General features: G+C 57.8%; 3 protein-coding genes across 10 annotated transcripts in view; 1 reads left to right on the forward strand and 2 right to left on the reverse strand.

Moving 5' to 3' along the window:
• Positions 1–49: 49 nt before the first annotated feature.
• PTX4 (pentraxin 4) lies at positions 50–6,130 on the reverse strand. Of its 2 annotated transcripts, XM_063100113.1 has the most exons (4): positions 3,725–6,130; positions 3,511–3,564; positions 2,096–2,801; positions 50–1,220 (listed from the first exon to the last, which is right to left on the reverse strand). In XM_063100113.1, the coding sequence occupies exons 1-4, from the start codon at positions 3,812–3,814 to the stop codon at positions 589–591; spliced, it is 1,482 nt and encodes a 493-aa protein (XP_062956183.1). In that variant the 5' UTR covers positions 3,815–6,130; the 3' UTR covers positions 50–588. The 2 variants fall into 2 exon arrangements, with proteins under 2 accessions (XP_062956183.1, XP_062956182.1); XM_063100112.1 differs by lacking the exon at positions 3,511–3,564 and having other exon boundaries at positions 4,361–6,130.
• Positions 6,131–6,382: 252 nt separating this feature from the next.
• TELO2 (telomere maintenance 2) lies at positions 6,383–22,934 on the forward strand. 2 transcript variants are annotated; one of them, XM_063099954.1, is made up of 20 exons: positions 6,386–6,968; positions 7,836–8,107; positions 9,670–9,738; positions 9,963–10,110; positions 11,918–12,020; positions 13,673–13,741; positions 13,900–14,041; positions 14,134–14,270; positions 14,895–14,974; positions 15,153–15,251; positions 15,559–15,647; positions 15,846–15,937; positions 16,067–16,183; positions 16,356–16,427; positions 17,832–18,023; positions 18,798–18,886; positions 19,349–19,448; positions 19,787–19,851; positions 20,148–20,263; positions 22,306–22,934. In XM_063099954.1, the coding sequence occupies exons 1-20, from the start codon at positions 6,646–6,648 to the stop codon at positions 22,410–22,412; spliced, it is 2,481 nt and encodes an 826-aa protein (XP_062956024.1). In that variant the 5' UTR covers positions 6,386–6,645; the 3' UTR covers positions 22,413–22,934. The 2 variants fall into 2 exon arrangements, with proteins under 2 accessions (XP_062956025.1, XP_062956024.1); XM_063099955.1 differs by lacking the exons at positions 18,798–18,886; positions 19,787–19,851; positions 20,148–20,263; positions 22,306–22,934 and having other exon boundaries at positions 6,383–6,968; positions 19,349–19,445.
• Positions 22,935–23,043: 109 nt separating this feature from the next.
• Positions 23,044–24,808, reverse strand: part of IFT140 (intraflagellar transport 140) — an 82,816-nt gene continuing 81,051 nt past the window's right edge. For 5 of the 6 annotated variants that reach the window (XM_063099038.1, XM_063099041.1, XM_063099039.1 and 2 more), the window contains one exon: positions 23,044–23,816. In XM_063099038.1, the coding sequence (XP_062955108.1) occupies positions 23,610–23,816 (207 nt within the window). In that variant the 3' untranslated portion in view covers positions 23,044–23,609. The remainder of the gene's footprint in view (positions 23,817–24,808) is intronic. The other variant, XM_063099042.1, reaches the window with a different exon arrangement.

The raw sequence follows: 24,808 nt of genomic DNA on the forward strand, positions 1-24,808 counted from the left end.
ACTCCCAGGTGTCCACCCAAGAGAAATAAAAACATGTCCACACAGAGACTTGTGAGGCAGTGCTCATGGCAGCTTTATTCACGATAACCAAAAACTGCAAACAGTCCAAACAAACGTCCATCAGCGGGTGAACAGAGAAACAAAATGTGCTCCATCCGTGCACTGGAATATCATTCAGCCATAAAAAAGGAGTGGAGCACTGACATGCTACTACATGCTTGAGCCTGGAAACCATCACGCAGAGTGAGAAAAACCAGACACAAAAACCATGCTACAGAGAACTTCATGCTATAGAGAACAAGGCAACCAGAGGCTTTGAAGATGCCACACGTAAGAACACCGCCGCGATGGGAAGAAGGCTGTCTCGGTGGACCTGAACTTCCTGTGGGCCCTTTCTTCCACTCTGTGTTTCCTGTCTACCCCCTGCCACATGACACTAGTGTGAACGTGGCGTTAGTGAACAGGTGTGCACGGCCAGGACGGCAGCCAGGTGCCTTGTGGAAGCGCTGGGTCAGGGTGGCGAGCATGGGTGGGGCTTGCTCCCCTTGCTGGCTCAGAGCATGACCACAGCCCCCATGGGGCATGGCCTCAGGCACAGTGATCCAGGAAGGTGCATTTGGCCCTGTGCACGAATCCACCCAGTAATGCACCTTCCATCAGCATCAAGATGGCGCCTGCTGGGAGCTCCTTCCCAGTGGCCAGGTTTGCGACCTCCCCAGGGACCAGCACCCGGTCCCAGATGGCCAAGCCAGAAATGCTCCCCACAAAGGCTTCCGAGCTGTCAAACCCGCCCCCGACATGGTCTTGCTCCTGGCCCAGCACAAGGGATCCTCCAGGGGGGATCTCATAGCCCTCCCGGAAATGGGAGCCGGTGGCCACTAGCCTGCGGTCTAAGTGCAGCCAGTACCTGCCCTGGATGGATGTCCAGATGACACAGACATGGTGCCACTGGTCGTCCAGCAGTGGCAGCTCCCTGAAGGCCGGGTCTCCAATCACAAAGTCCATGGAGCCAGGGACCAGCGAGTCTCGGCCGTGCAGCACCAGCTTGTTGTCGTTCTCCTCGGTTGCGTGGGACAGGAGGGTGCCCAGGTGGCCAGAGGACGTGCGGACCCAGCTGCAGAAGGACAGGGCCCATAGGGCTGTGAGGAAACCGGGGCTGAGGACAACCATGTTCTCAGTGGAGGTGTTGGGGAAAACAAGCACAGGGCCCACGCTGCAAACTAGAAACAGAGGGAGGGAGGGTCAACCCAGGTACCATGAAGCAACCCAGAAGCTTCCATGCTGCAGGCGCCCCCCCTGCCACTCTGGGCGGGGCCCTCCTTCCCCTCATGATAGAGCCACCCCCACTTCACAGGCGGGAAGACTGAGGGTGAGGACAGCTTCACGAGGGAGTGGCTGGGTCCCCACGGGAGCCTGGGCTGTCCACCTGCAAACCTAAGCCATGCGCCTCACCTCCAGGGGAGCCTCTGTATGAGTTTCCTGTTGCTGCCATAACTCATCCCAAATGGAGAGACTTAAAACAGCACTATTATTACACTTATGGGGGTCAGAAGTCGGACATGGGTCTTATGGGGCACAAATTGAGGTGTCAGCAGGGCTGGTTCCTTCCGGAGTCTCTAGGGGAGAGCCGTTTCCTGCCTTTCCAGCTTTTAGAGACACCTGTGTTCCTGGGCTCATGGCCCCTTCCTCCATCCTCAGAGTGCATCACTCCAGCCTCTGTTTCTGTCCTCGTGCCTCCCCCTCTGACTGTCCCTCCTGCCTCCCTCTTACAAGGATCCTTTTGATGACACTGGGCTCACCTGAATAATCTGGGATATTCTTCCCATTTGAGGTCCCTAATTTAGTCATCTCTGCAGAGTCCCTTTTGCCATGTAAGTAACATGGGTGGCCCGACCTGTTGGGGACCTGCAGGAAGCTGTCACCTGAACGAGCTGACAAGGCCAGCCTGGCCCCTCTTTGGGGGCAGGGTGTGTGGAGGGTGGAACCAGAATCCTCCCACACAGCCCTTGGAAAGGTTTTTCAGAGGGGACTGTGGCCTGAGGAGCTGGAGGGAAACCTGGAAGTGGACAGGAAGGGGATAGCCTGTGGTACTTACTCTCTCCTAGTCTCTGGGGCAGCTGTTCCTGTTGAGGTGGCTCTCTCAGGGCTGCAGCAGCCCCACCAGGTGCCCAATGACTGCCTGGGGCTGGGGGCTCCCATGTCCCTTGGAGACAGGCAGCAAAGTCCTGAGGGGGATTCCTGTGCTCAGGAGAAGCTCTGAGCACCTGCCAGTCCCTCTGCAGCTTCAGGTAGCTTGGCCTTGGTGACTCAGGCTGGGCTGGGGTCAGGGCTGGGGGTGGCCCTGGGGCTGTGGTGCCAGAGTTGGCCCATCCAGAGCATCCAGCCTGCAGCGGCCCATCCAGAGCATCCAGCCTGGCACCCTGCCTGTGGACGAGGACCATCAAGTGGGCCAGCATGTCCTGCAGGGCCCGCATGGCCAGGACCAGGCCCGAGATGGCATCCCTCTCTGCCTTCTGCTCCTTCCTCTCCCAGGCCTGCCGTGTACCCTCCTCACTCAGGGCAAGGTCCAAGGCCTGCAACATCATGTCTACTTTCCGGCTTCTGTGCTGGATCTTCCTCATCCAGGTCTTCAGGTGAGCTAGGTCCCTCTGCACAGTGGCCTGTGACTGGGTGATCGCCAGAGCCATAGCCCGGCTGTCTTCCTCCAGGCTCCGGAACCACACGTCCATGTTGTAGGACAAGTTGTAGTTGCTGGCGATGCCCTGCAGGTGTGTTAAGGCCACCTCTTGGAAGCTCTGAAACTGTAGAGAGGACACACAGAAATTACAGGGGCCAGGGCCGGGCCAGGCCAGAACAAGGCTTAATATTTATCCACTGATTTGATCCACAATCTATGAGATGCAGGATTACCATGATCAGCCACATTGGGGCCAAGCACAAAGAAGCGGATGATGACACCAGTCACATAGCTGCAGTGTGTGGGATGCCAGGCCCACAGCCCAGGCCTGACCCCTCCCCGACGCCCCATGCCCTGAATGACCACCGGCTGGTTGCTTCACTGCTATGACCGTCAGGGTCCTTCCTGTGAGAGCAGGGCATGGCAGGATGGGCTTCAAAGCAGGAAGTGCTTGGTGCACGCAGGGCGCTTGGGGACTATCTATAAACACTACATAGGAGTCTTAGAGCCATCCACACCTGCTGCTTCGATGAGTGCCCATGACCTCACGGCTCCTATGCCCCACGATACTAACTGGCACCATGGGCCCCCCAGGACCCCAGCACCCCTCCAATTGTGTTCCTTGGGCCTTCTAGCCTCTGGCCCCACCAGGTCCTTACGCATCAGCTGGCCTGTCTGCAGAGGGGGCCTAGCAGAAATCTTCGCTGGTTTCCAGCTGCAGGTGGAAATCACATTAGGTGACAAAGAACCATGAGCCCCATGTCTGCATCTACAGAGCACCGGTGTCTAACTGCTCTGTTTCTGTAACCACCCCAGATCATGGGTATGCTTACCTGCTCTTCTAGTCTACGAAGCTTCTCAAAAAATGGTTTTCTTTGGGGGCCGGCCTGTGGCTCACTCGGGAGAGTGTGGTGCTGATAACACCAAGGCCACGGGTTCGGATCCCATATAGGGATGGCTGGTTGGCTCACTGGGTGAGCGTGGTGCTGATAACACCAAGTCAAGGGTTAAGATCCCTTTACCGGTCATCTTTTTTCTTTGCCCTGCTGGGCCAGCTCCCTGTGATGTAGCCCTGTGTAGACATATGGGCAGAAAAATAAGGAGGAAAGATAGGGTCTTCCTCCCCGAGCAGCCCATTCTGAGAGATGAGGAGGCTCTGGTGGCCTCCCGCCTGACAGTTGGCCTCCTGTGTCAGCCTCATCCCCACTCCCCCAGCTATCCAGTGGAGCAGTTTTCCTTCTTCAGCCCTGGCTGGGAGTCAGGTACTTCCTGTCACCCTAATGAAAGGCATCTGCCTTGAAGCCCATGGGCTCTGAGAGTCCGAGTTTCCCAAGGAGACAAGCTTAAACAGATGCAAACGGTTTCTTTGGAAAATCACTCTATTGGGTGCCAGCCCTTGTCTGCTTGGCTCAGAGGCAGACGGAGGTGATGGTTTTCACAGGAACACATGGACTCATGTTTCCACCAAGCCATGGAAGCATGCAGGGAATCCGACTGGGGCCGGAAGTCACCAGGTCTGCACTGGACCCCAGCGTCCCATCCATGCACAGTGCAGAATGTGAAGCCCGGGTAAAGCAATAGAAATGCAATTGGGAGCCACCTTAATTTCCTTTGGGGTATGAGTTGTGTAGGGAGTTGAATGATGCTTCCCAAAAAGAAATGCTCAAGTCCTAACCCCAGTACCTGTGAATGTGACCACATGTGGAAAAGAGTCTTTGCAGATGTAAGCAATGGTCTTGAGATGCGCTCATCCTGAATTATCTAGGTGGGCCCTAAAGCCAATGATGAGTCCTCATAAGAGACAGAAGATGAGAAAACACAGAGGAGGAGGCCACATGAGATGGGGGCAGAGATTGGAGTGAAGCAGCCACAAGAAACATCTGGAGGCCCCAGAAGCTGGAAGAGATGAAGAAGATCCTTCAGAGGGAGCATGATGATTTGATTTCAGATGTCTGGTCTCCAGAACTGTGATAAGATAAGTTTCTGTTCTTTTAAGCCACGCAGTGTGTGGTAATGAGATAACCCATGAAGGCGTCCCCAAAGGTGTCCATCATTTCGAAGACTCCATGAGCACAGAGAGTGCAGGGTCAGGGAACGGGTGGCTGACCCTAGGCAACACCACAGACGTGAAGAAGATGCTGAAAACATCCAGGGAGAAAAGCCTAGTCACCTGGAAAGGGATGAGACTTTCCCCAGAGAACCGTTGGCCTTCACAACAGCAGTGCCAGTGCCAAAGACAGGAGCGAACCTTACACCTTCTGAGTGAGAATGATTTCCATTTAAAATTGTTCATCTAGCTCCAGTGTGAAGCGGCCAGGAGCAAAGAATAAAGACATTTTCAGATGTGTGCGAAGGCTTGAGACATTTACCTTCTGTGTGCTCTTTGTTGGGAAGTTACTGGATGATGTGCTTCAGGAAAACCAAGGCACGAAGAAAGACAAGCTGCTCTGGGAACTGGAGAGGGCCACAAAGTAGCGGCAGCCTGGGAGAGATTCCCGGGATGACGGGACTCCTGTAGGGTCCCAGGAAGGTATCATCCCTGCCACACCCCGCATCCAACTCATCATCAGCTCTGCTTCCTAGAGACCCCTGCGGTCAGTCGCTTCTCAACATTCCCACTCCCTGCATCCGAGGTTGCCCTCTCCCGTCTGTCCTCAGAACTGCACCCAGCATGGACCTTTGAAAGTGAAGGCAAGGTCCTGACACCCACTCACTCTTCAATGCCCCGAGCACTGAGTAGACACTAAAGTCCCAGCTGCCACTCGCCCCCCCAGGCCTCACCCTTCCATCTCCCCTTCCTTGGCTCCACCTCCCTGGGCACGAGCTGTGGCCTCTGGCATTCACACGGCTGGTCTGCTCTGTCGTTTGGGCTCTTAGGAACTCACTCCATTTAGGGCTCTGCTCAGATGTCTGTCTGCTCTTCAGAGGCCTCACCCTACCTAAAACAGCCTCCCGCCCATTGCCCCTCATTTTTTACCCTGCCTAGGTTTTCTCATAATGACTTGCTGATATGCTGTGCGTGTAGTTTCCTTGTCCCCTGATCTTTCATTTGCTGCTCAGCAAGAGTGCTCGCTGCCCCAAGCAGGCCTTTGATTGTTGAATGAATAAGTGTTCCCCGGGTTTCCCCACAACGTGCATCTCTGCTGAAATGACACCTCCTTCGCAGGTCTTCCAGGATCACCCTCCCACCCCAAAGGCTAAGCCCAACCCCCGCTCCAGGGAGGGCGACAGAACTTTCTGCCCTGATGGAAATGCTGCAAATCCGCGCTGTGGTGGCTGCCGAGACCTTGACATGCGGCCAGTGCAACTAAGGAGCTGAACTTTTAATTTTTTTCAGCTTCAGTTAACTTAGCACCTGCGTCTGGCGGTTATCTACGGACACAGGTCGATGACGGCCTCGTTTACACCAGCGCGTTCATTGACGTCTAAAATCTCAGCCGCTCTTTGCTTCCTCGTTTCTTCTGCGCGTCCCCGACAGGCCCGCACGCCCCCACCGCCGGGGTGGGGAGGAGGCTCAGCCGACATTTGCGGAAGAGCGAGCGCCCGGATGCGGCACTCCGGGGCGGAGGGAGGGGGTGGCTGACATCACCCCGGGGAGGACGGACCAAGAATGGAGAAGCTAAGGCGAGCCCCGGCCACTTGGGGAAGCGCGGCCCACCATCAGGCCCCGCCCACGGAGGACAGGCCCCACCCCAGCCCCGCCTCCTCCGGGGGCAGACGCAGTTACGGCCGCCGCTTGGCCCCTTCCGCAGATTCGCCACGAGCGCCCGCGGAGGCTCCAGAAACTTGTGGCAGCTCCGTCCGCACCCGGGGCTTGTGTTTGCGGTCTCCCGGCAGGGCCACGCTCGAGCTCCGTCCGGGGCCGCGGCGGCCGTGGCGAATCGGCGGCGCACCGGCCCAGTCGGCAGCCTGGTGACCGTCGCTGTCGCCGTCTTTCTCCCTCCAGGGCTCCCGGACCCGACCGCAGGATGGCCCCGGCGCCCTCCGCCGTCCGCCTCGCCGTCCGGGAGGCTATTCACGCCCTGTCGTCTTCCGAGGACGGCGGCCGCGTGCTCCGCACCCTCGGGTCCCTGAAGCGGTACCTCGGCGCCGCGGGGGGTCCCGCCCTCCCGGCGGAGAGGGAGGAGTTCGCGGCCGTGCACTTCTCGGTCTTGCTCAGGCGTTTGGCCGCCTCGCTGAGCCTGGGCTGGCTGGCGCCGGAGCTGGAGCGGCTGTGCGACAGCTTCTTCCTGGAGGGCCCGGCCGGCCAGGCCTTCCTGGTGCTGGTGGAGAGCATCGAGGGCGCCGCCGGGTGAGTGGGCCGGCTCTGGGGGTGGTCGTCACATCAGAAGCATCAAAAGGGCCCGGAGGGTGGCCAACCGGCAGGTTCCCTAAATTCTGTGAGGACTCAGGTCCTGAGAGGTGCTGGGAGAGAAGGGAGCTCGCACACCTGAATCCCCGAACACTAAGAGCGGTTTGCTTCCACCTCTGCTGCAGTGGGAGGGACTTACGCCCATCCCCAGAAGGCCCTTGCTCTCTTCCCGTCCCATGTCATGTCCTCTTCAGAGAAGGACAAGAGTGGGAGTGTTCGCATCCCAGAGGGCAGAGACAGCGTCAGCTCCAGGTTGAGCCTTTGCCCCCCACCGGGTGACAGGTGGGGTGGTTGGCACCTGCCATCCTCCTATGGCCCTTCCTTTGTGGCTCCCAACTCTGTAGTGAGGCACCCTGGGCACTGCTGCTAACTCACGGGGCTGCCTCGGGACCTTTCACGTTTTCAAGCACACCCATGCCTGACATGTGTCCGACCTGGACTCCAACACCAGATGGTTCCCAGGCTCAATATCAGATCACGCTAGTCCTTTCGAGGACGCCATATCTCTGAGAAGCTGGATTTTTAGAGGTTGTGTGGACCAGGAGATAAGGTGGAGTGTCCAGTGTAATTCCAAGCTGGGGAAGCTGCACAGGGCCCAGCAGCACCTGTCTCCTGCTACTAATTGTGGTTATTCCGGAGTAGAATTAAAAGATTTTTTCTTTTGGTGTATGAGTTAGGACTTAAGTGCTAAGTTGTTGGGACTGTCTATTTAATAACGGTGGTTGGGATTCCTTGTGGCCGGAAGAGGGTGCGGAGGATGGAGGGGTTTGGGGACCTGCCCAACACGCCTGCTTTGTCCAACCCCAGCTTTCATCTGATGAAGATGGCGCAGCTGCTGTCCAGGTTTCTGAGTGAGAGCAGGATGGTGGCTCTGATGGAGGAGCAGTGTCGGCAGTGCGTGAAGCCTGGCTTTCCCCCACTTCAGGAGGCACTGCTCAGCAAGGTGGTGGCCTTGCCCGATCACCTGGGCAACCGGCTGCAGCGGGAGAACCTGGCCGAATTCTTCCCGCAGAACTACTTCCCTCTGCTGGGCGAGGAGATTGTGCAGGCACTGCAGGTGGTCGTGGACTCACTCCGAGGTGAGGCCCGCTCTCCTGGGGCCGTCATCCCCTCCCTCTCTGTCCATAGTCTTGGCCAGGGTGTGCCTGAGGCAGGTCACCTGACATCCCCTGTTTGAGATGGTCATGACCCCATGCTGCAGTTTCGTCCTTCTCAGCTTTTGACCTTGGGAGGTGGAGCTGACCTTGATTCCTTCAGCTCTTGGTCAGACACTTGGTGGGGTCGTCCAGATGGGGCCTGCTCACTTTGCTGCATCATCTGTGTAGCATGTGTGTTCTTTGTGCTCTCCGCCATGCCACAGGAGGGGCTCCTCTTCTGCTGGCAGAGCCCGCTTCTTCTCATGGGCTTGGGTTTGTCCCATGTGCCTCTGGTTGCTAGTCGTTTCGGGGGCCCACCCCATATGGATGGCAAGTAGAGGAACTTGAGGTTCTTTGGGTTTGGAGGCAGATGCTGAGGGTCAACGTGGGGGCTTTCCACGTGTGTGTGGGGTGTGGTGGGGCATGCTCTGTCACTGGCCATTGAGTCTCCCACTCTTGTAAGGTGTTTTAGGTTTTCGCTCTGTCTTTGGAGCATCAGAAACAAGGCTTCCCCGGTTGCGTGTTCAAGGAGCGAGGAGAAGTCTGGGGGCAGTGCGAGGTCAGCTGGAGTGGGCTGTCAGGTCATGGACCGGCAAGGTGGGCTTGGCCGGAGCCCTGGCCTCTCCCTGGAGCTCTTCCTTCTCGTGCCTTTCATGAACCCTGCCGAGGGCAGAGATGCTCCTTGGATGTGGCTGCTCCAGGTGCCAAGTCCCCATCTTGGTTCACAGCAGTGTGTCCTTCCGTGTGCTCAGGCCCAGCACCCTGGAACCCCTGCGTCCTGCATTTTGGTGCCCTATGGAGCCCATGAGGGAGCAGGTCCCCTTGAATCCCCGCAAGTTCCCCACCCTGGCCCTGGCCACCCCGTCTCATCTGGATTCTTGCAGCAACCTCCCAAGCCTGCCTCATCTTTTCTGAACGTAGCTCCAGCTTGGAGCCGCAGATGGTGCTGGTGATGCCTGAAGAGCCTCGAACATGTGGAGAACGCATCTGGAACACGTCTGCTGCATTCTTTCAGGGGTTGCATCTCTGCCTGATCCTAAAGGCCCCTTTAGAGGTCATGGCGCCCCGTGTCCCTCCACACTGGCTTTGTGTCTGTTGTCTTCTCAGTTCTGTGTCCCAGCTCAAGTAGTGGGGCCGTTGCCACCCGGTTCTCTTCTTGTTCGTCACGTTCTCATGTTCTTCACAGATGCGGGAGTCCCTCTTCCCTGCGGGTCCCCCTTGATGCCCCATTTTCCTCCTTGTGATACTGTACTCGTCCCGGCTTCTTAGGGCCATCGTGACAATTAAGTGAGCTCATGTGTATAAATCTTTTTAAGCAGGTATTATTGGCTTTTCAAGTTAAGAATACTCCTACTTAGATTTTGGTTGGAGTTAGATTGATTTGCACTTAGACGCTGAGCGAATTTTCATTTTTACAACTTGGCGTCTGCCTGTCCAGGAACAAAGTCTGTCTCTCCACCTGACCAGGTGTCCCCCCGTAACTTCAGTCTGCCTTCCTGTGCCAGGTGGCTCAGACTGCTCCGTTTCCTTCGTGTCGCAGCTCCTGGGGAAAGTCTGTGTCCACGGCAGACAGAGTGAGTAGCTTGTGTCCTGCTCATCCTGCAGCAGTCACAGGCAAGCTGCCCTCGCGGGATTCCCTTGCCTGTGCTGGGCCTGGGGGTGGCTGGCGTGGGCTGTCCTGGGCCCCTTGGGTCTGGGGTTGGACTGTTCCTGCTGGTGGGCCTGTGGGGCTGTGGACGCCCTGCAGCCACCCAGGTGGTGTAGCTCCCGAGGCTCAGGGCCTCTGTGTGTCCCTCAGAGGAGCTCCTGAGCGTGCTGGTGCCCCGGCTGACAGTGCTCACCCAGGGCAGTTGCCTGTGGCAGCGAGTCTGCTGGCGCCTGCTGGAGCGCGTGCCTGACCGGGCCATGGAGGCCGTGCTGGTGGGGCTTGTGGAGGCGGCTCCGGGGTAAGCAGCAGGTGCTCTTCCCACCGCCAGCGTCTCTGGGGCTGGGTGGGGGGCATGGACTTTACCACACTGCCCTCCCTCATGCCGCTTTTCCTGGGTGCATGCTGCAGCCAGCACCCCATGTAGGTGCTCAAGGGGTGTGAGTGGTGGCCATTCTTCCCTCAGACTCACTATTCCCAGCTGGTCACAGCGGTGCAAGTGCATGTGCTGGTGTGGCCGCCTTTGTCGTTTCTGATGAGGCTGCCTGGCCTGGTTCTGGGCCTCCCCCCATGTCCACAGCTTTGGCCTCTCTGGCTCTCCATGTCCAACGCACTGTCCCCTCTGCCGAGGCTGCGACTCTCTGTGGTCAGAGGATTCCTTTTTTTCATTATGAAAATAGCATAGATGCTATAAAAAGCTCTAATCCTACAGAAGGGTGTGCGGTGAAAAGCAGCTCCTGAGAGGTCCCCGGCACGAGCGCTGTGGGGTCCTACCCCCACCCGCGTATTAACACAGAGCGGCCCGAGTCCCCAGCCCCACCCTGTGCCTTTTGCCATGTCTTCACAGTAGCCCTGCTGTCCCTTAGCAGTTCTTCATACCTGTGTGTCCTCCGTAGCAGGTGATTGCAGGTGGCAGTCCTGGAGGCATGGTCACTGGGCCATGTGAACCCTAGCACCTCCAGCTCGCATGCCCTCTGCTGACCCCCCAGCGCACGAGGAGGCGCCCACCTCTCTGCCACCCCTGTTGCCTCCATGTTTGGTTCTGTGTTCTTGGATTCTGCGTGGCAGTGTGTGTGCGACATCTGCAGTTCTCTCGATGTGACCTACTCAGTCACATCCTTTGCCTGGTGTTTATACTGGGCTCCTGGCACTTGTGCATTTGTGAAAGCTCTTACCACATTTCAGGTCTCTTTCCCAGGCATGTCAATGGGTTTGTGACTTTGCAGAGACATTCTTCTCCCTGTCGTGAGCACTTTACATGACGGGTGCTCACTTAGGGTTTGGAACCTTCTGTCTCTGGGATGTTTCTAGCTTAACCCTTCCCTGCTCCAAGGTGGTAGATAAATTTGCATAGGTTTTCTTTTTTTTTGGCGGTGGGGTAGGGCATCTGGCCGGTGTGGGGATCCAAACCCATGACCTTGGTGTTATGAGGTTGAACTAACCAACTGAGCTAACTGGCCAGCCCACGCGTAGTTTTTCTTTCTCTATTTTTCTTTTTGATTTTGTTTTTTACTTTTTAAAATCTTCATGTCTGTGACAGTGGAATTTTAAGTGTTGAGTGAGGAAGAAATCCAGCTTTGTTTGTCCATGCTGACTAGAGGGGCTTGTCAGCCTCTCACTCACTGAAGGGTGTGGGAGCTCAGCCCGGGCTCTGTAAACTACTGCCCTTGCATCAAACCCGGCTCACCACATTTTTGAGAACAAAGCTTTATTGGCACACAGCCGTGCTCGCTCACTTACATGTGTGTCTGTGGCTGCTGCAGTGGCACATTGAGTGGTTGCTGCAAAGACTGCAGTGCTCAGAAACCTAGTGTGTTTGCTGTCTGGCCCTCTATGTGACAGGTCTGCTGCCCCTGCTTTTGCTGAGGGCTGCCGTCTCGTGCTGCTCTCTCTCAGCTCGGACCCAGGGCCTAGGCTATCCCTGGGTCTCCGCATTTGGACCTGAGAGGAGGGAGCATGAAGGCCTGACTCAGATTGTCCAGGACTGATCTAGAGTCTCATGTGTGGGGCCTAACCAAGCCCAGGTCTTTGGGTGTTGGGGTCCCCACCTCCCCTCCTGCTGCCTCTGAGGCTGTTGGCAATTCTGGCCCCTCCTGGTTGCTTCGCAGGCCTGAAGTCCTGTCACGGCTGCTGGGGAACCTGGTGGTGAAGAGTAAGAAGGCTCAGTTTGTGATGACCAGGAAGCTTCTGCTCCTGCAGTACCGGTGCACGGTGAGGATGTAGGCGAGGGCTGTGGAGAGTGGGGTTAGAGCATGGTCTGCTGCCCAGAAACGTCATGTGGGACTGTGGCTTGCAGGGGTGTGTGAAGGGGTGGGTATGGTGCCGCCCACTGATGGGCCCTGACGAGGCCCAGTGCTGAGCGAGTGCTGTACGCACCCCTTGATCCTCGACCACTCAAGGAGCTGTCCACCAGTTCCATCCTGTGCACAAGGAGGTCGATCTATCAGGACTCGGAGGCCGTGCATCTCCCTGACATGTGGCTGCTGCTGTCCCTGCGTCCTGAAACCCAGGCCAGCGAGGGCCAGGGCATCTCAGGCTGCAGAGAATGGGAGCAGAGGGGAAGGGCTGGCCATGGAGTCGGGGACAGAACAGGGCCCCCTCATCCTGTGGCTCACGTGCCTTTCACTCAGCAGAGGTTTGCTGGACGCCCACTGTGTGCCAAGCCCTTGCTTGTGGACAGAAGGCCATAGCCCCTCCGTGTGGAGCGTACCCCACAGGGAGGGAGGCAGGTGCCACTCATGAGGTGGTTATGTGGGACGTGTCCAGTGCTGACAAGGCCCAGGAGATGGATGGGCACTGTGGGGGGTCCACAAAGACCTTTCTGTTGAGGAGAGACCTGAAGGAGGTGGAGGAGGGGCTGGGCTGGCCTGGGTTGGCAGTTGGCCCCCAGGTGGCTGCTGAGAGTAGGAGGATGGGAGGAGGTGAGATACAAAGACAGGCGGGGCAGGGGGTGGTGACAGGATCGGACTTTGTTACCAAGACTCACCGTGCTCCTGTGCGGCGGTGGTGTCGGGCTGCGGTAGAGATGACACTAGCTCCACCTGGCCACGTAGCAGGGAGCCATGCACACTAGAGCCCCGCAGAGCTCTTGGGAAGATGGGCCAGGAGAGGTAGACGCCTCTCAGCCTGGAGTTTTGCATTGCTTAGCTGTCATTCCTGAGTGGGCAGATGACGTAATTTCAGGGAAACAGGGCTAGAGGTAGTTCCCACAGACCCCTGATGAAGGATGACTGGGGTTGTCCTGATGTGCATTTACCATCCCTGAACCTGAGAGTTTACAGTCTTTCAAGCCCCCAGAGCATTAAACAAGCAGGTGAGGCCACAAAGCAAGACCCGCAAGTAGTGGAGCAAATGTCCTGCAGTCATGTTCCTGGTAGCAGGGCCAAGAATCAGATCTCCGAGCTCAGCAAAAAGAATCTCAACAAAAAGGAGAGAGAAGACAGGACCAAGAGCAGCATTGATGGGAAACACTCAGTGAGCATGTGGGACAGAAAGCGGGTTGAGAAGGGCAGACCCACGGTGTCCAGCACGACATTTGCCACAAGACAGACACAGGAAGTCTGAGATACCGCAAGTATCCACATGGCAATCAATTTGAAAACTTGGATGAAATGGGAAATTTCATGAAAAATCAGGTGCCCCAGTTGATGTGCACAGTATCGGGCATGCCCCGGGAACTGGGCTCTGGCTCTGTGGGATGGTGAAGCCTCTCAGTGGGTCCCTCTCACTGAGAGGTGGAGGGCGGCCCCTGTGCTCGTCAGCTGCCTGCCAGGCTCCTGGGCACAACAGTGCTCAGCCCCTGGGACTCCCTACCCCAGGCAGCAGTCTCTGCCTGGCAGACAGGATGCTGGCTTCTGTTGCAGACAGCCATGCTGCAGAGCCTGCTGGGGTACCTGGCCATGGACAGCCAGCGGCGCCCATTCCTCGTCCAGGTGAGCACTCTGTTATTCTGTCCCCTGTGGTGTCCCCAGGAGAAGGGCCGTGCAGGAACCTCCTGGGGGAAGAGCAGGGAGGGGCTCCTTGTGCTAGAGCCTCTCTGGCAGGCGGCCTGGCACTGAGGCCCATGTGGTGGGGTCATGCCGCCTGCCAGGTGCTGAAGGAGCTTCTGGAGACATGGGGTAGCAGCAGCGCCATCCGACACACACCCCTGCCGCAGCAGTGCTACGTCAGCAAGTCCATCCTCATCTGCCTGGCGTACCTAGGGGAGCCGGAGCTGCAGGACAGCCGGGATGGTGAGCAGGCTTTGAGCAGGCAGCTCAGGCACACGCACTGGCCCTGGGCCCTGGGCCCTGGGAGTGCTCAGGTGTGTGTCTGCTGCTTCCAGAGTTGCTGGCCAGCATGATGGCGGGCCTGAAGTGCCGCCTGGACAGCAGCCTGCCCCCTGTGCGCCGCCTGGGCATGATTGTAGCTGAGGTTGTCAGCTCCCGGATCCACTCTGAGGGGCCTCCCCTGAGGTTCCAGGTAAGGTTCTAGGGCCGTCTTCTCCGTTTCCCTTCTGTGGGGGTAAGGCTCTGGGTCTCACTGTGTGGCTGCCACTCCAGCCCCAGAGTCCCTTCACCTTCCCGGGGTCCAGGCTCACAGAGTGTCTCACATGGGTAGCAGACGTGTCCCTCAGTCCCTGGGGGCCTCGCAGGCCAGGTGCCTGAGCACATGGTCCCCAGGGCAGTTCCGTGGATGTTTCCAGACTCCAGATAGGAGCCCCACTAAAGACAGGTGCAGGGACCGCTGGGTCGCTCTGGGCTGGCAGAAGCAGGGTGCTGGCCACCCTGCTGTCCACTGTGTGGCGTGGGCCTGACTGTGGCAGTGTCAGGCCTGGATGTCAGATGTTGCCCCAACTTCATCTGCTGAGCCTCTGGGCTGGACCCAGGGACTGTTAGCATGGGGGCCAACAGGAGGAAGAAGGGCCTTTCCAGCCTTCAGCCCACCTAGCACCCCCCTTGGCCTGAGGTGGACACAGACTGAGGCCAGGCCACTAAAGGAGATTGGGCTGTGACAGTGGCCGTAGAGGACGGCCTGGCCTTGGCTGCTTCCACCTCTGCGGTGACACGTACCTGCGGCCTGAGCCCAGCCTGTGTGCACTTGCAGTATGAAGAGGATGACCTGAGCCATGAGATGCTGGCCTTGGCCATGCCCCAGCCTGTGCGTGACAGCTCTTTGGGGACCAGGTGAGGATCTTGTGCCCCATGCCCGCCTGTGTCTGTGTGGACCTTGTCATCCTGGACTCCGGTGGCCAGGACAGAAGTTAGAGGCGTGGAAGGGGCACTGCTGTTGGATGGAGGCTGTGTGACCAGAGGCCCGTGTGGGGCGCCCCTGACAGGTTTCTTCTTCCTTGTTTCCCAAAAGCCCGTCCCTTGCACCAGTTGTTGCAGAGACCTCTGCAGAGACCGTGGACAGCAGTGTCAACCGAGCACAGCCAGAGGGCCCTGACTCAGAGCTGGACAGGTAGGGGTCTGCTGCGGTGGTCTCCAGAACAGCGGCTGTGGGGTAGGTGCTGGAGCCGGCATAGCACGGCCACCAGGCATGGCCTGCCACGGTCTCACTGTCCCTTCCTTCCGCTCTGCAGGTGAGTGCCTGTGGGCACAAAGCCCCGCTGCAGCCCTGGCCTTTGGGGGCTTGGGGTGAATTTTACCATGTTTAGAACTGGGCCCCTGTCAGAGAAGAGGATAGTGGGGGGCACCCGAATCTGCAGCTTTGGGTGCTTCCTCTCACTGGGCAACATGCAGTCCTGTGTGTCTTGTTTCTTCCACAGTGATGATGAGTTTGTCCCCTACGACATGTCGGGGGACACAGAGCTGAAGTGCAGCAAGGCACCAGCGTATGTTCGGGACTGTGTGGAAGGTGAGCGTGGGCCCCCAGGCGGGCCTGGCAGGCTGTGCTGTGGGTCCCACCCACAGCTCTGTGCTCTGCGGGGCAAGCGGAGCCTCCAGCAGCTCTTGCTGTGATGTGCTGGACCCTCAGGAAGCCATCTGTCCCAGGTGTTCACCGCCTACTAAGGTCATGGTGGAGACTGATGGGGCCTGTCTGGGTTCTGTACAGCCCTGAGCACGTCTGAGGACATGGAGCACTGGGAGGCGTCCCTGCGGGCACTCGAGGGCCTGATCTACAGGAACCCTGCAGCCACCAGGGAGGTGAGTAGTGGGGCAGGGGTCAGGGTGGTGGGGGAGGGCAGGAGCCTCTCCTGGGCAGGCGGCTGGTGGGCAGCCCTGGCTCTTGCAGCAGAGGGCTGGGGTGTCCACCTGACTGACCACTGTGGGCAGGTGAGCGTGGAGCTGGCCAAGGTGCTGCTGCACCTGGAGGAGAGGACATGTGTGGTGGGATTCGAGGTGCTGCGCCAGAGAGCTCTGGTGGCCGTCACAGTCACGGACCCAGCTGGGGTGAGTCCCCACATGGTGGCCCTGGCCAGGCAGGCTCAGCAGGACATGCTCAGAGCTGCAGCCCTCGCGGCTCCATCCTGTGCCTGGGCTGGCTGTGCGGTGCCTGGAGGTGGCGCCCCGGGTGGGCCACTGGGGTCCTGGCCCACAGTGGCCTCTCTTCTGCCTGGCTTAGGTTGCTGAGTATCTGACCTCGCAGTTCTACGCCCTGAACTACAGCCTCCGGCAGCGCATGGACATCCTGGACGTAAGTGTCCCCAAGCAGGCTTCTGTCCCCATGTCAGGCTCCAGCTGGCCTAGTGTAGGGGGTCAAAAGCTCCGTGCACAGTGGCCAGAGGTCTCCCCATGTCTCTGTGTCGCTGACAAGAGGCCCCGACAGGCCCATCTGCTGTTTCTTGAGTGTGGGACAGTGCAGCCCGCAGCTGTGGGGCTTCAGGGGCTGAGTCCTTTGTTTTAAAGAACAACTTTATTGGTATAATTTGCACACCATATAAAATTCACCATTTTAGGATAAACAAAATGTGTTCTCTCCATACAGTGGAATATTATTCAGCCATAAAAAAGGACAAAGGTCTGACACTTGCTTCAACAGTGACCAGCCTTGAAAACACTTAGAGCCAGTCACAAAGGAACGCATATTGTATGAAGGCACTTCAAAAAGTCTGTGGAAAAATAGTGTTGAAAGATAACACAAGTCTTTCCATGAACTTTTTGAAGTACCCTCGTATGATTCCACTTATACGAGATCCCCAGAATAGTCAAATTCATAGAGACAAAAAAATAGAATGGGGTTGCCTGGGGTTGGGGGAGGGGGATGGGAGCCAGTGTTTGATGGGGACAGAGGTTCAGTTTGGGAAGATGGGAAAGTCTGGAGATGGATGGGGGTGATGGTCACATGACAGTGTGAATGTGCTTAATGCCAATAAAGTGTATGCTTAAAAATGGTTAAAATGGTAAATCTTATACATTTTTTGCCACAATAAAACAAAAAAAGACTAAGGAAACACCAGAAAGAACTCACCATTCTGGAACGGACAAGAACTAAGTGGCATTTAGTGTGTTCACAGTGTTGTGAGGCCACCGTCTCTGTCCAGCTGCAGAATGTCTTCACACCAGGAGACCCCAAACCCATTAGTGGTTACTCCCAGTCCTCTCTCCCAACCCCTGTACCCCTCCATCCACTTCTGTCTCTGGCTTTCTGTTCTGGATGTCTGAGTGCAGCCATGTGCTGTGTGGTCTTTGGATCTGGTGTCCTTTGCCCAGCCTGTTTCTGAAGCTTGCTCGTGTGCCGTGTGTCCGTGCCTCACTGGTTTTGCCTGTGAGGCTGAGTTCCTGGGGGAAGGGAGCATAGTTGCAGGGTCGGTGGGAAGGAGTGAGCTCTGGAAAGGGGAGGCTCCTCCAGCCAGGCGCTGTCATCTTGGAGCCCTGAGCCTGCCTTTGCCCCCTGTCCCTCCAGTAAACCTCAGTGAGTCTGAAGTTCTTGGAATGAACTTTCTCTGTTGTTCCCAGAACACACCCCCTTTCCCACAGATCCGAGGGCCATGGGGCCCCATTTCTGCTTTTGGGCTTTGTGACCATGTGGCTGAGAACTTGACTTTGAGAAGCTGGCTTTCCCCCCTGGGATGCCTCCATGGTCTCTCCCCTTCTCTAGGTCCTGACTCTGGCTGCTCAGGAGCTGTCCTGGCCTGGGCGCCTTGGGAGGGCTCCACAGCTCAGCTCTTCTGGTCTCAGCACCCAGAGCTCACCGGCACTGGCCGCCTCCCAGCCTGGCAGCGCTGCGACTCCTGACTGGCGAGTGGTTGTGGAGGAGCGTATCAGAAGCAAGACCCGGCGCTTCTCTAAGGTCAGCCGGGCCCCGGTCCGGTGGGGACTTTTGGCCGAGGGGACAACTGTCAAATGCCTCCAGGTGCTGTTTGCACTGAGGGGGCAGCTAAATCCAAGGCCGGGGATGGTGCCACACTGGCATTCCTTGAAGAGAGAGTTTGGGGTGCAAGCTGAGGGCTGTGACAGACACTATAAGAGGGTCAAGCTGGTGTGGTTTTAAAACATGAATGTGTGTGTGGGAGTGAAAAGGTCCTAAGAATTCTAGGTTAGGGGCCGAGCCCGTGGCGCACTCGGTAGAGTGCGGCGCTGGGAGCGCAGCGACGCTCCCGCCGTGGGTTTGGATCCTATATAGGAATGACCGGTGCACTCACTGGCTGAGTGCCGGTCACGAAAAATGACAAAAAAAAAAAAAAAAGAATTCTAGGTTAGAAACAACCTGGCAGGTGCTCTGTTGTCAGGGTCCATCTAGGCTGGGGGTCTTGCCACACCTTAGGCGATATCTGGAGACAGTTTTGGTTATTACTGGGAATGGCGGGAGGTCTCGGGAGGCTGTTCAGTGTCCCTCAGTGCCCAGGGTGGCCACCCCAACAGGCCTTGTCCTGCCTGCAAGATTGGGAATCGTGGTCTGGGCCCAGGGCAGCTCCCACCATGGGTGTGGGTGGAGCCCCAGCTGGGTCCCGTCACCATCTGTGCAGGGCCTGAGAGAGCCGAGACAAGCCAAGGGCTGTGCAGCTCTGGGCAGCTGCGTGTCTTGCATAGGTCTGGCCCCTCTGTGAGCACTGTCTGTTTGCAGGGCTCCCCCCGGAGACTGGCAGGAGGCCCTAACAGGTTCAGCTCTGTGGCTGGCTACTTTTTCTTCCCCCTCATTCAGCACTTTGACAGGTGAGGGGTTTGTGGAGGCCTGTGGATCAGGGGCATAGGAGCCCTGGACACACCCTGCAGACATGAGGCTTCCCAGGGTGGGGTCTGTGGTGGGGCTTCTGGCAAGAACAGGGTCATGACCTCTGCCATGGTTGTTTTGTAAGCTTGAGTTAAATGACCTGGTATTTTCTGGAAGGTTCCCTGTGCCTTTGAGCTTATGTCAAGGACACTCAGCTTTGTTGCCTTTGTCATGCTTAGGCTAGAGGTGCCACAGTGCCAGCTGATACTGCCTTGGGCTTACCTCCTCATCTAGCCTCAGCCAGAGCCAGACCCCCACTGCACGGGGGTCCTGGGAGCCATGGCTGGCCTTGTGTGCCTCTCCTGTGGCTCTTGGTGCCCTGGGTGTCTGGGTGGTGACTGCAGGAGAAAGGGTCTGCAGAACTCCCAGCAGCTGGGGTTGCCACTCACTCAAGTCTCCTATAGGCCTCTGGTGACCTTTGACCTCTTGGGAGATGACCAGTTGGTTCTTGGAAGACTGACCCACACCTTAGGGGCTCTGATGTACCTGGCTGTGAACAGCACCGTGAGTTTGGGACTGGAAGCTGATGGTCCCACCATGTCACCTTGAGCATTCATGTGACAGGGCTGAGCACTGAGGTGCCTGTCCTGCCTGGCGCAGGGGGAGGGCCATGGTGGTAGGCATGGGGCGCTGCATGGAGCATGTTCCTCAGCCTTCCATGGCCCTGGGACAGGCGTTTGAGGTGGGGCCCACCTGTGTGACGCTCCACAGGGGCAGTGAAGCATCCCCAAAGCTCACATGGGCCTGACCCTGCTGCCACCTAGCAGTAGAAACCCACCCTTGGCTGTGGGGTGTGGGGGTGGGCGTGGTGGCCCCTGCCCACCCCTCCCTCCTGTCTGCAGGTGGCGGTGCCCATGGGCAAGGCCCTGCTGGAGTTCGTGTGGGCCCTGCGCTTCCACGGCGACGCGTGAGTGCCTTCAGCGCTGGGGGCCGACCAGTCGCCAATGGCTGTGGTGGTCTGGGGAGGAGTCTGGGAAGTGGATAGTGGTGGCTGAGCGGCAGCTTGGCCTGGCTCTTCTTAAAGAGGAAGTGTGCCAGCAGGGCTGAGTGGGGCCAGGCATGTGCAGGTGGGTCTCCTGAGTGCAGAGTAAGGGCGCCCTGGCCTGCTGTTGTCCCTGCTCCCATGACAGCGCCAGGCTCTGGCCCCCCCAGAGGCTCAGAGCCCAGCTGGTGGCTTAGCCCTCCCGCCTTCTTGGTTGGCAGCTACGTGCGCCAGGGCCTGCTGTCTGCAGTCTCCTCCGTCCTCCTCAGTGTACCTGCTGAGCAGCTGTTGGGGGACCTGCCAGACGAGCTGCTGGAAGCCAGGGCCTGGCTAGCAGGTGAGTGCTGGTCCCAGCCATGTGGGGCATGGAGCGACTTGGACAGCCTCAGCATGGCCAGACAAGTCGTAGGCCAGCCCCGTGTCTGATGGGCGCACCCCTCCTCTTGGTGCCAAGAAGTGTGTGATCCCTGCATAAGGAAAAGGGGGAGACGGCCGTGGTCACTTTGGGGAGTCCTGCAGGGGACCCGAGAGGACACTTCATGTGGGAGTCCATTCCTTCCGAGAAATCCCAAACCCACGTCGGTTGTGCAGCAGATGCTGGGGCCCAGCCCAGACTTGCTGGAGCTGCGCGCTGTGCATCGGCTCCCCACCACGTTCTTTGTACAAGGTCAGCGGCAGACATTGTACCCTTCACACCAGGTCCTGGAACTAGAGCTGAGGACAGGCCCTCCCAGTCCCAAGGGCCCTGCTGTCCCAATAGTGGCCTTTTTCTTCCCCTTTGCCATGAGCCAGGATCCAGCCAAGGCTCCTGCAGGACCCTTAGCTGCCGCTTCTCTGGCTCCTTTAGCCAAGCATGTCCCCCAGCGTCTATGGCTATTTGTTTCAGGACACCCCTGGCATGGTGTCACTGTTTGCTTCTAAATTTCATGTGTGGTCAGACCACCTGGCGATGCGGGTCCTTTTCAGGGCCTTGTGGTATGGGACCCATGATGGGAAGACTGGGCGAGATCCTGGGGTGAAGCTGCCTTCCCTGTGGTGATGGTGGTGGCCTTGGGTGACTCTTGGGGACTGCAGGGTCCTGGTCATCTGTTCAGGTGAACTGCAGGGTGCCAGGGATAAGGAGCAGAGTGTGGGATTGATGAATGCGGGAAGGGCGGGCCCTGGTGGGTTGTCACCTACGCTGTCATCTGTGCCATCCCTGTGCATAGGCTGGGGTCAAAGGTCAAGGGCAACCTATCTCACCACCAGAGCTCATGTCTTGGAGAAGTGAGGCAGGTGCCGTGGGTGCTGAGTGGTGGTACAGGGGGCGTTGTGCTGGGTCTTCCTTCCCTGGAGGGACAGCAAGGGCCCCAGATGAGCCCAGCAATGTGCTCTTGATGCCTGCCCAGTGGCCCCTGCCATGCCTAGATGAGGAAATGCCCCTCCGTGTGGAGTTGCTGATGGCGGTGGGGCAGGGCAGCCACACTCTTTGAGGTCCTGAGCCTCCTGCATCCCCAAGGGCTCTGCCCCACATCATGGCTCTCTGGGGGTTTTGGGGGCAGCAGCACTAGGACCACCATGGGGGGCCCCTGGCCCTCAGCTGGTCACTTTGGCTTGGGGTGTGCAAGGGGGTCAGGTAGCATTGGGGTCAGCACAGGACAGGCATAGGCAGAGGATCCCCTTTTTCACATGCCTGAGATCCTGGTTCGACTTGGCAATTCCCATCTAGTCCCGGACTTCCTGGGTCCCAGGGCTTAAGAAGGCCTTAGGGCAGCATGTGATTCCAGACCTTCCCACACACCGGACTCCCACCAGGCAGTGGGTGGCCCTTCGTGAATTGCCAGGGTCTTCTGCCTCTGGCTGCAGCTATATTTGTCTACTTGGTGTCGGTGCAGCTGGGCCTTGCAGGCCTCACGCAGGCTGGCACAGAGCAGGCCTGCTCCTCCCCTAGCAACGCAGTTACTGATCCCATGTAAGGTGCGGCCTGCAGAGGAGGGGCCAGGGCCTTTGGGAGATTCCTGGGCTTGTGTGCAAATCCTCGCTCCACTTCCCAGCCTCCGGGGCAGGGCTGTACCAGCTCAATCCCCTGTCTACATGTCCAGCAGAGCTTATCCCAGGTCGGTGTTGGGGGGTGGGGCAGGGCCCTGTGACCTGTGGTCTGGGTCCCTCCCTCGCACAGTAGAGGACATTGCCGTGCTGGCCGGGTTCCCAGCCCCAGTTGTGTGTTGGGCGGGGGGGACATTCCTTGTGCACAGGGACGTGGTGGAGACTCTGCCAGGTGTCTGTCCTGATATCTGTGCTCAGGGCCTGGCAGGTGGCTCTTCTAGGAAGACTCAAAAGAAGAGATAAAGTGGCTGGGCCTGTGACCTGCCTTATGTTTTTCATTTTTATCTTTGCCAGATGTGGCTGAGAAGGACCCAGATGAAGACTGCAGGATGCTGGCGGTGAAGGCTCTGCTGCTTCTGGAGAGACTCAAAGACAAACTCCTTCCAGCCTCCTGCCCCTAGTCCCCTGAGGCCTTCCCTGCCACAGGAGGCCCAGCCGACCCCAGGGCATCCCTGCTGGAAGAGGGAAAGGCTGAGGGCCGAGCAGAAGGCCCAGGAGTGGAACTGAAGCAGCATCTAGGCTTTGTAGCGAGCGTGGCAGGTCTGGGGTGGGCTATCTGGTACCGGTACCTAGTGTGCAGATGCAGGAAGGCTGCTGCCCCACCTGCCCCAGCTGCTGTTTTCGGTTTGGAAGTCTGTGTATTCAGCTAAAAATACAGTAGGATGTGGCACTGCCCCTACAGGGCATAGCAACCTGAAAGCTGGGGCTGGGGGCACCGGCTGAGGAGGCGACTCTTCCTGAGGGCAGGACCAGCGGGCTCAGGGAGCCGAAGGTGGGTAGGGAGGGAGAGTGCTGCTGCTCAGAGCCCCCAACATGCTCCTACAGGAGCCAGGCAGAGCAGGGTCACTCCTTCTGGGCCCTTGTGGGCCTCTTAGCATTGTGTCCCCTGAAGAATAAAAAGGAGCTGCAGGTGCTCAAACAGACTTTCTCTGCGGTTCTCACTGCTTGGGCGGGGACCATTGGTTCCTATAGGGACTCTTGTGAGGGGGAGTCATGAAAATGGGGTCGGGGAGGAGCAGTAAGGGGCACGCATCAGAGAAAAACTTTATTGGAGTCACAGGAGTTTCGGCAGCCAGTGGGTGGGACGTAGCCATCAGGGCACAGCCTGCCATGAGGCTGCCGCGGCACCTGTCCAGGATGGGCCCATGGGAACTGCCTGGCAACCATCTGATGGGTACGGGAAGGAAGCGTGGGGACGGCAGCAGTTTGCCCCTGCCTGGCAGGTGCAGCCTCAGTTCTTGAAATTCTAGAAGTTTCTTAGCTTTACCCTCTGTGGTTAGAAGACTATCACCAAAAAGACCAATCCAACTTCCTTTAAAGGAACTAAACTAAAAATCCAACAGGAACTGCGGAGCCCCTGTTGGCAGGAATGCTGAAGGAATGGTTAAAAGCGTAAGCGTGCTCTTCCCCCTGAAGGCAGAGGTAGAAGAGGCAGAGCGCAGTCCTGCTGGCCACGTCCTGCCAGAGCTCTGCTCTTGTACTCCGTGCAGAGGGTTTTTCTTTTTTGCAACAAGAAAGCTGTCTTTGCCACTACTGTCTGGAACATTCCAGAAGACACCTTCCCAGCAGCAGGCCACTGTGTGCTGGCGTAGCGGCCATCAGGGGTTGTTCTCTATCTCCTCCGCCACCTCCTCGTCCACCTCCCTGCGGTCCTCCATACTGCTGTGGCACAGCCGCTCGGGCACGATGCGTGTTGGAGGGAGGCCCAGGCCCTGGTGCACGGCGTCCACAGTCCCCTGGCTCACGTAGTATGACATGTTCGTGGAGGGAAGCCTCTTCCGCATCTCCTCGAGGTACTTGTAGGCCTAGAACAGGGATACAGCGTTACTCGTGGGCCCAGCTAGGAGTGATGGCCAGTGCCTTTAGTCCACAGTGAGGATAGGAGATGCCACGTTTGTTCACTGTAAGGAGGTTTCCTGAGCACCAATAAGGTGCCCGCCCTCTACCTCGAGGGCCAGAGGAGAGCACCTGCTTCTGGAGGTGAGTGAGCAGGGAGGGGGGCTTCCTGCTACCTGGGTCCCCGGGTCTGAGGCTCTACCCGTTTATCAGGGAACTGTGGTGTCCGAGGACAGCACACAGTTCAGGCCCTGAGCGGCTCACACTCTGAGCTGTGGTCAGCATTCACAGCTGAAGTCCCTAGTAGCCATGCGCAAGGGTGGGGTCTGTGTTCTAGAACAGTGTCCCTGTAGAACCTGCTCTCCTGGAGGCACACGGAGCCCTCTAAGGCGAGGGGAACTCCTGTGCTCTCACTGCTCTCAGCCACTCTGGGGCGAGTGCTTCTCCGACTGGAGGGCGGACCACAATGTCAATGCTTTGCGTTGCTTGTTCTGACCCCAGTTCATTGGGCCTGTAATTAACTTGAGTCTCCTGTATGAATGGTCCTTGACCCAAGGTCAGTAGGCTATGGAGTTAAGGGGTTTCATCTGGTTCTGCAATGGCAAGGTGTGGGAGGGCACGGGGGGGGGGGGGGACCACACACAGCTGCTCAGAGGTTGGGGGGTGAGGTGGGATAGAGTACCATACCTACACCTATCTGCACCTGCTTACACTTGCCTAAACCTTTCTGCACCTGTCTGCACCTACCTATACCCACTCATCCTTGGGGGGGAGGGGGCACACACAAACATAAGGGGCAGGATTGGGACTTCACATAGCTTCTAGGGCTTACCCAAAAGGTACACATATTAATTCAGAATGTGTTTTTTAATCCAAAATTTCTAGCAGCTTTTAAATTTTTTATGAGGAATAACAGTCCTATCTTATTATTTCTTAAAGATGATAAAACTCTTAAAGCAAT

Source organism: Cynocephalus volans, chromosome 6 (genome assembly GCF_027409185.1).
Source record: "Cynocephalus volans isolate mCynVol1 chromosome 6, mCynVol1.pri, whole genome shotgun sequence".
NCBI lineage: Eukaryota > Metazoa > Chordata > Mammalia > Dermoptera > Cynocephalidae > Cynocephalus > Cynocephalus volans.

Coding starts and splice junctions, on each gene's coding strand:
- PTX4 (XM_063100113.1), bottom strand. CDS start 3,814: ATGGGCTGCTCGGGGAGGAAGACCCTATCTTTCCTCCTTATTTTTCTG. Junction 2,802..3,510: donor TTCGTAGACTAGAAGAGCAG/GTAAGCATACCC, acceptor TCCTCTCTACAG/TTTCAGAGCTTCCAAGAGGT. Junction 1,221..2,095: donor GCCCCAGAGACTAGGAGAGA/GTAAGTACCACA, acceptor CTCTGTTTCTAG/TTTGCAGCGTGGGCCCTGTG.
- TELO2 (XM_063099954.1), top strand. CDS start 6,646: ATGGCCCCGGCGCCCTCCGCCGTCCGCCTCGCCGTCCGGGAGGCTATT. Junction 18,024..18,797: donor AGACCCGGCGCTTCTCTAAG/GTCAGCCGGGCC, acceptor GTCTGTTTGCAG/GGCTCCCCCCGGAGACTGGC. Junction 19,449..19,786: donor ACCTGGCTGTGAACAGCACC/GTGAGTTTGGGA, acceptor TCCTGTCTGCAG/GTGGCGGTGCCCATGGGCAA.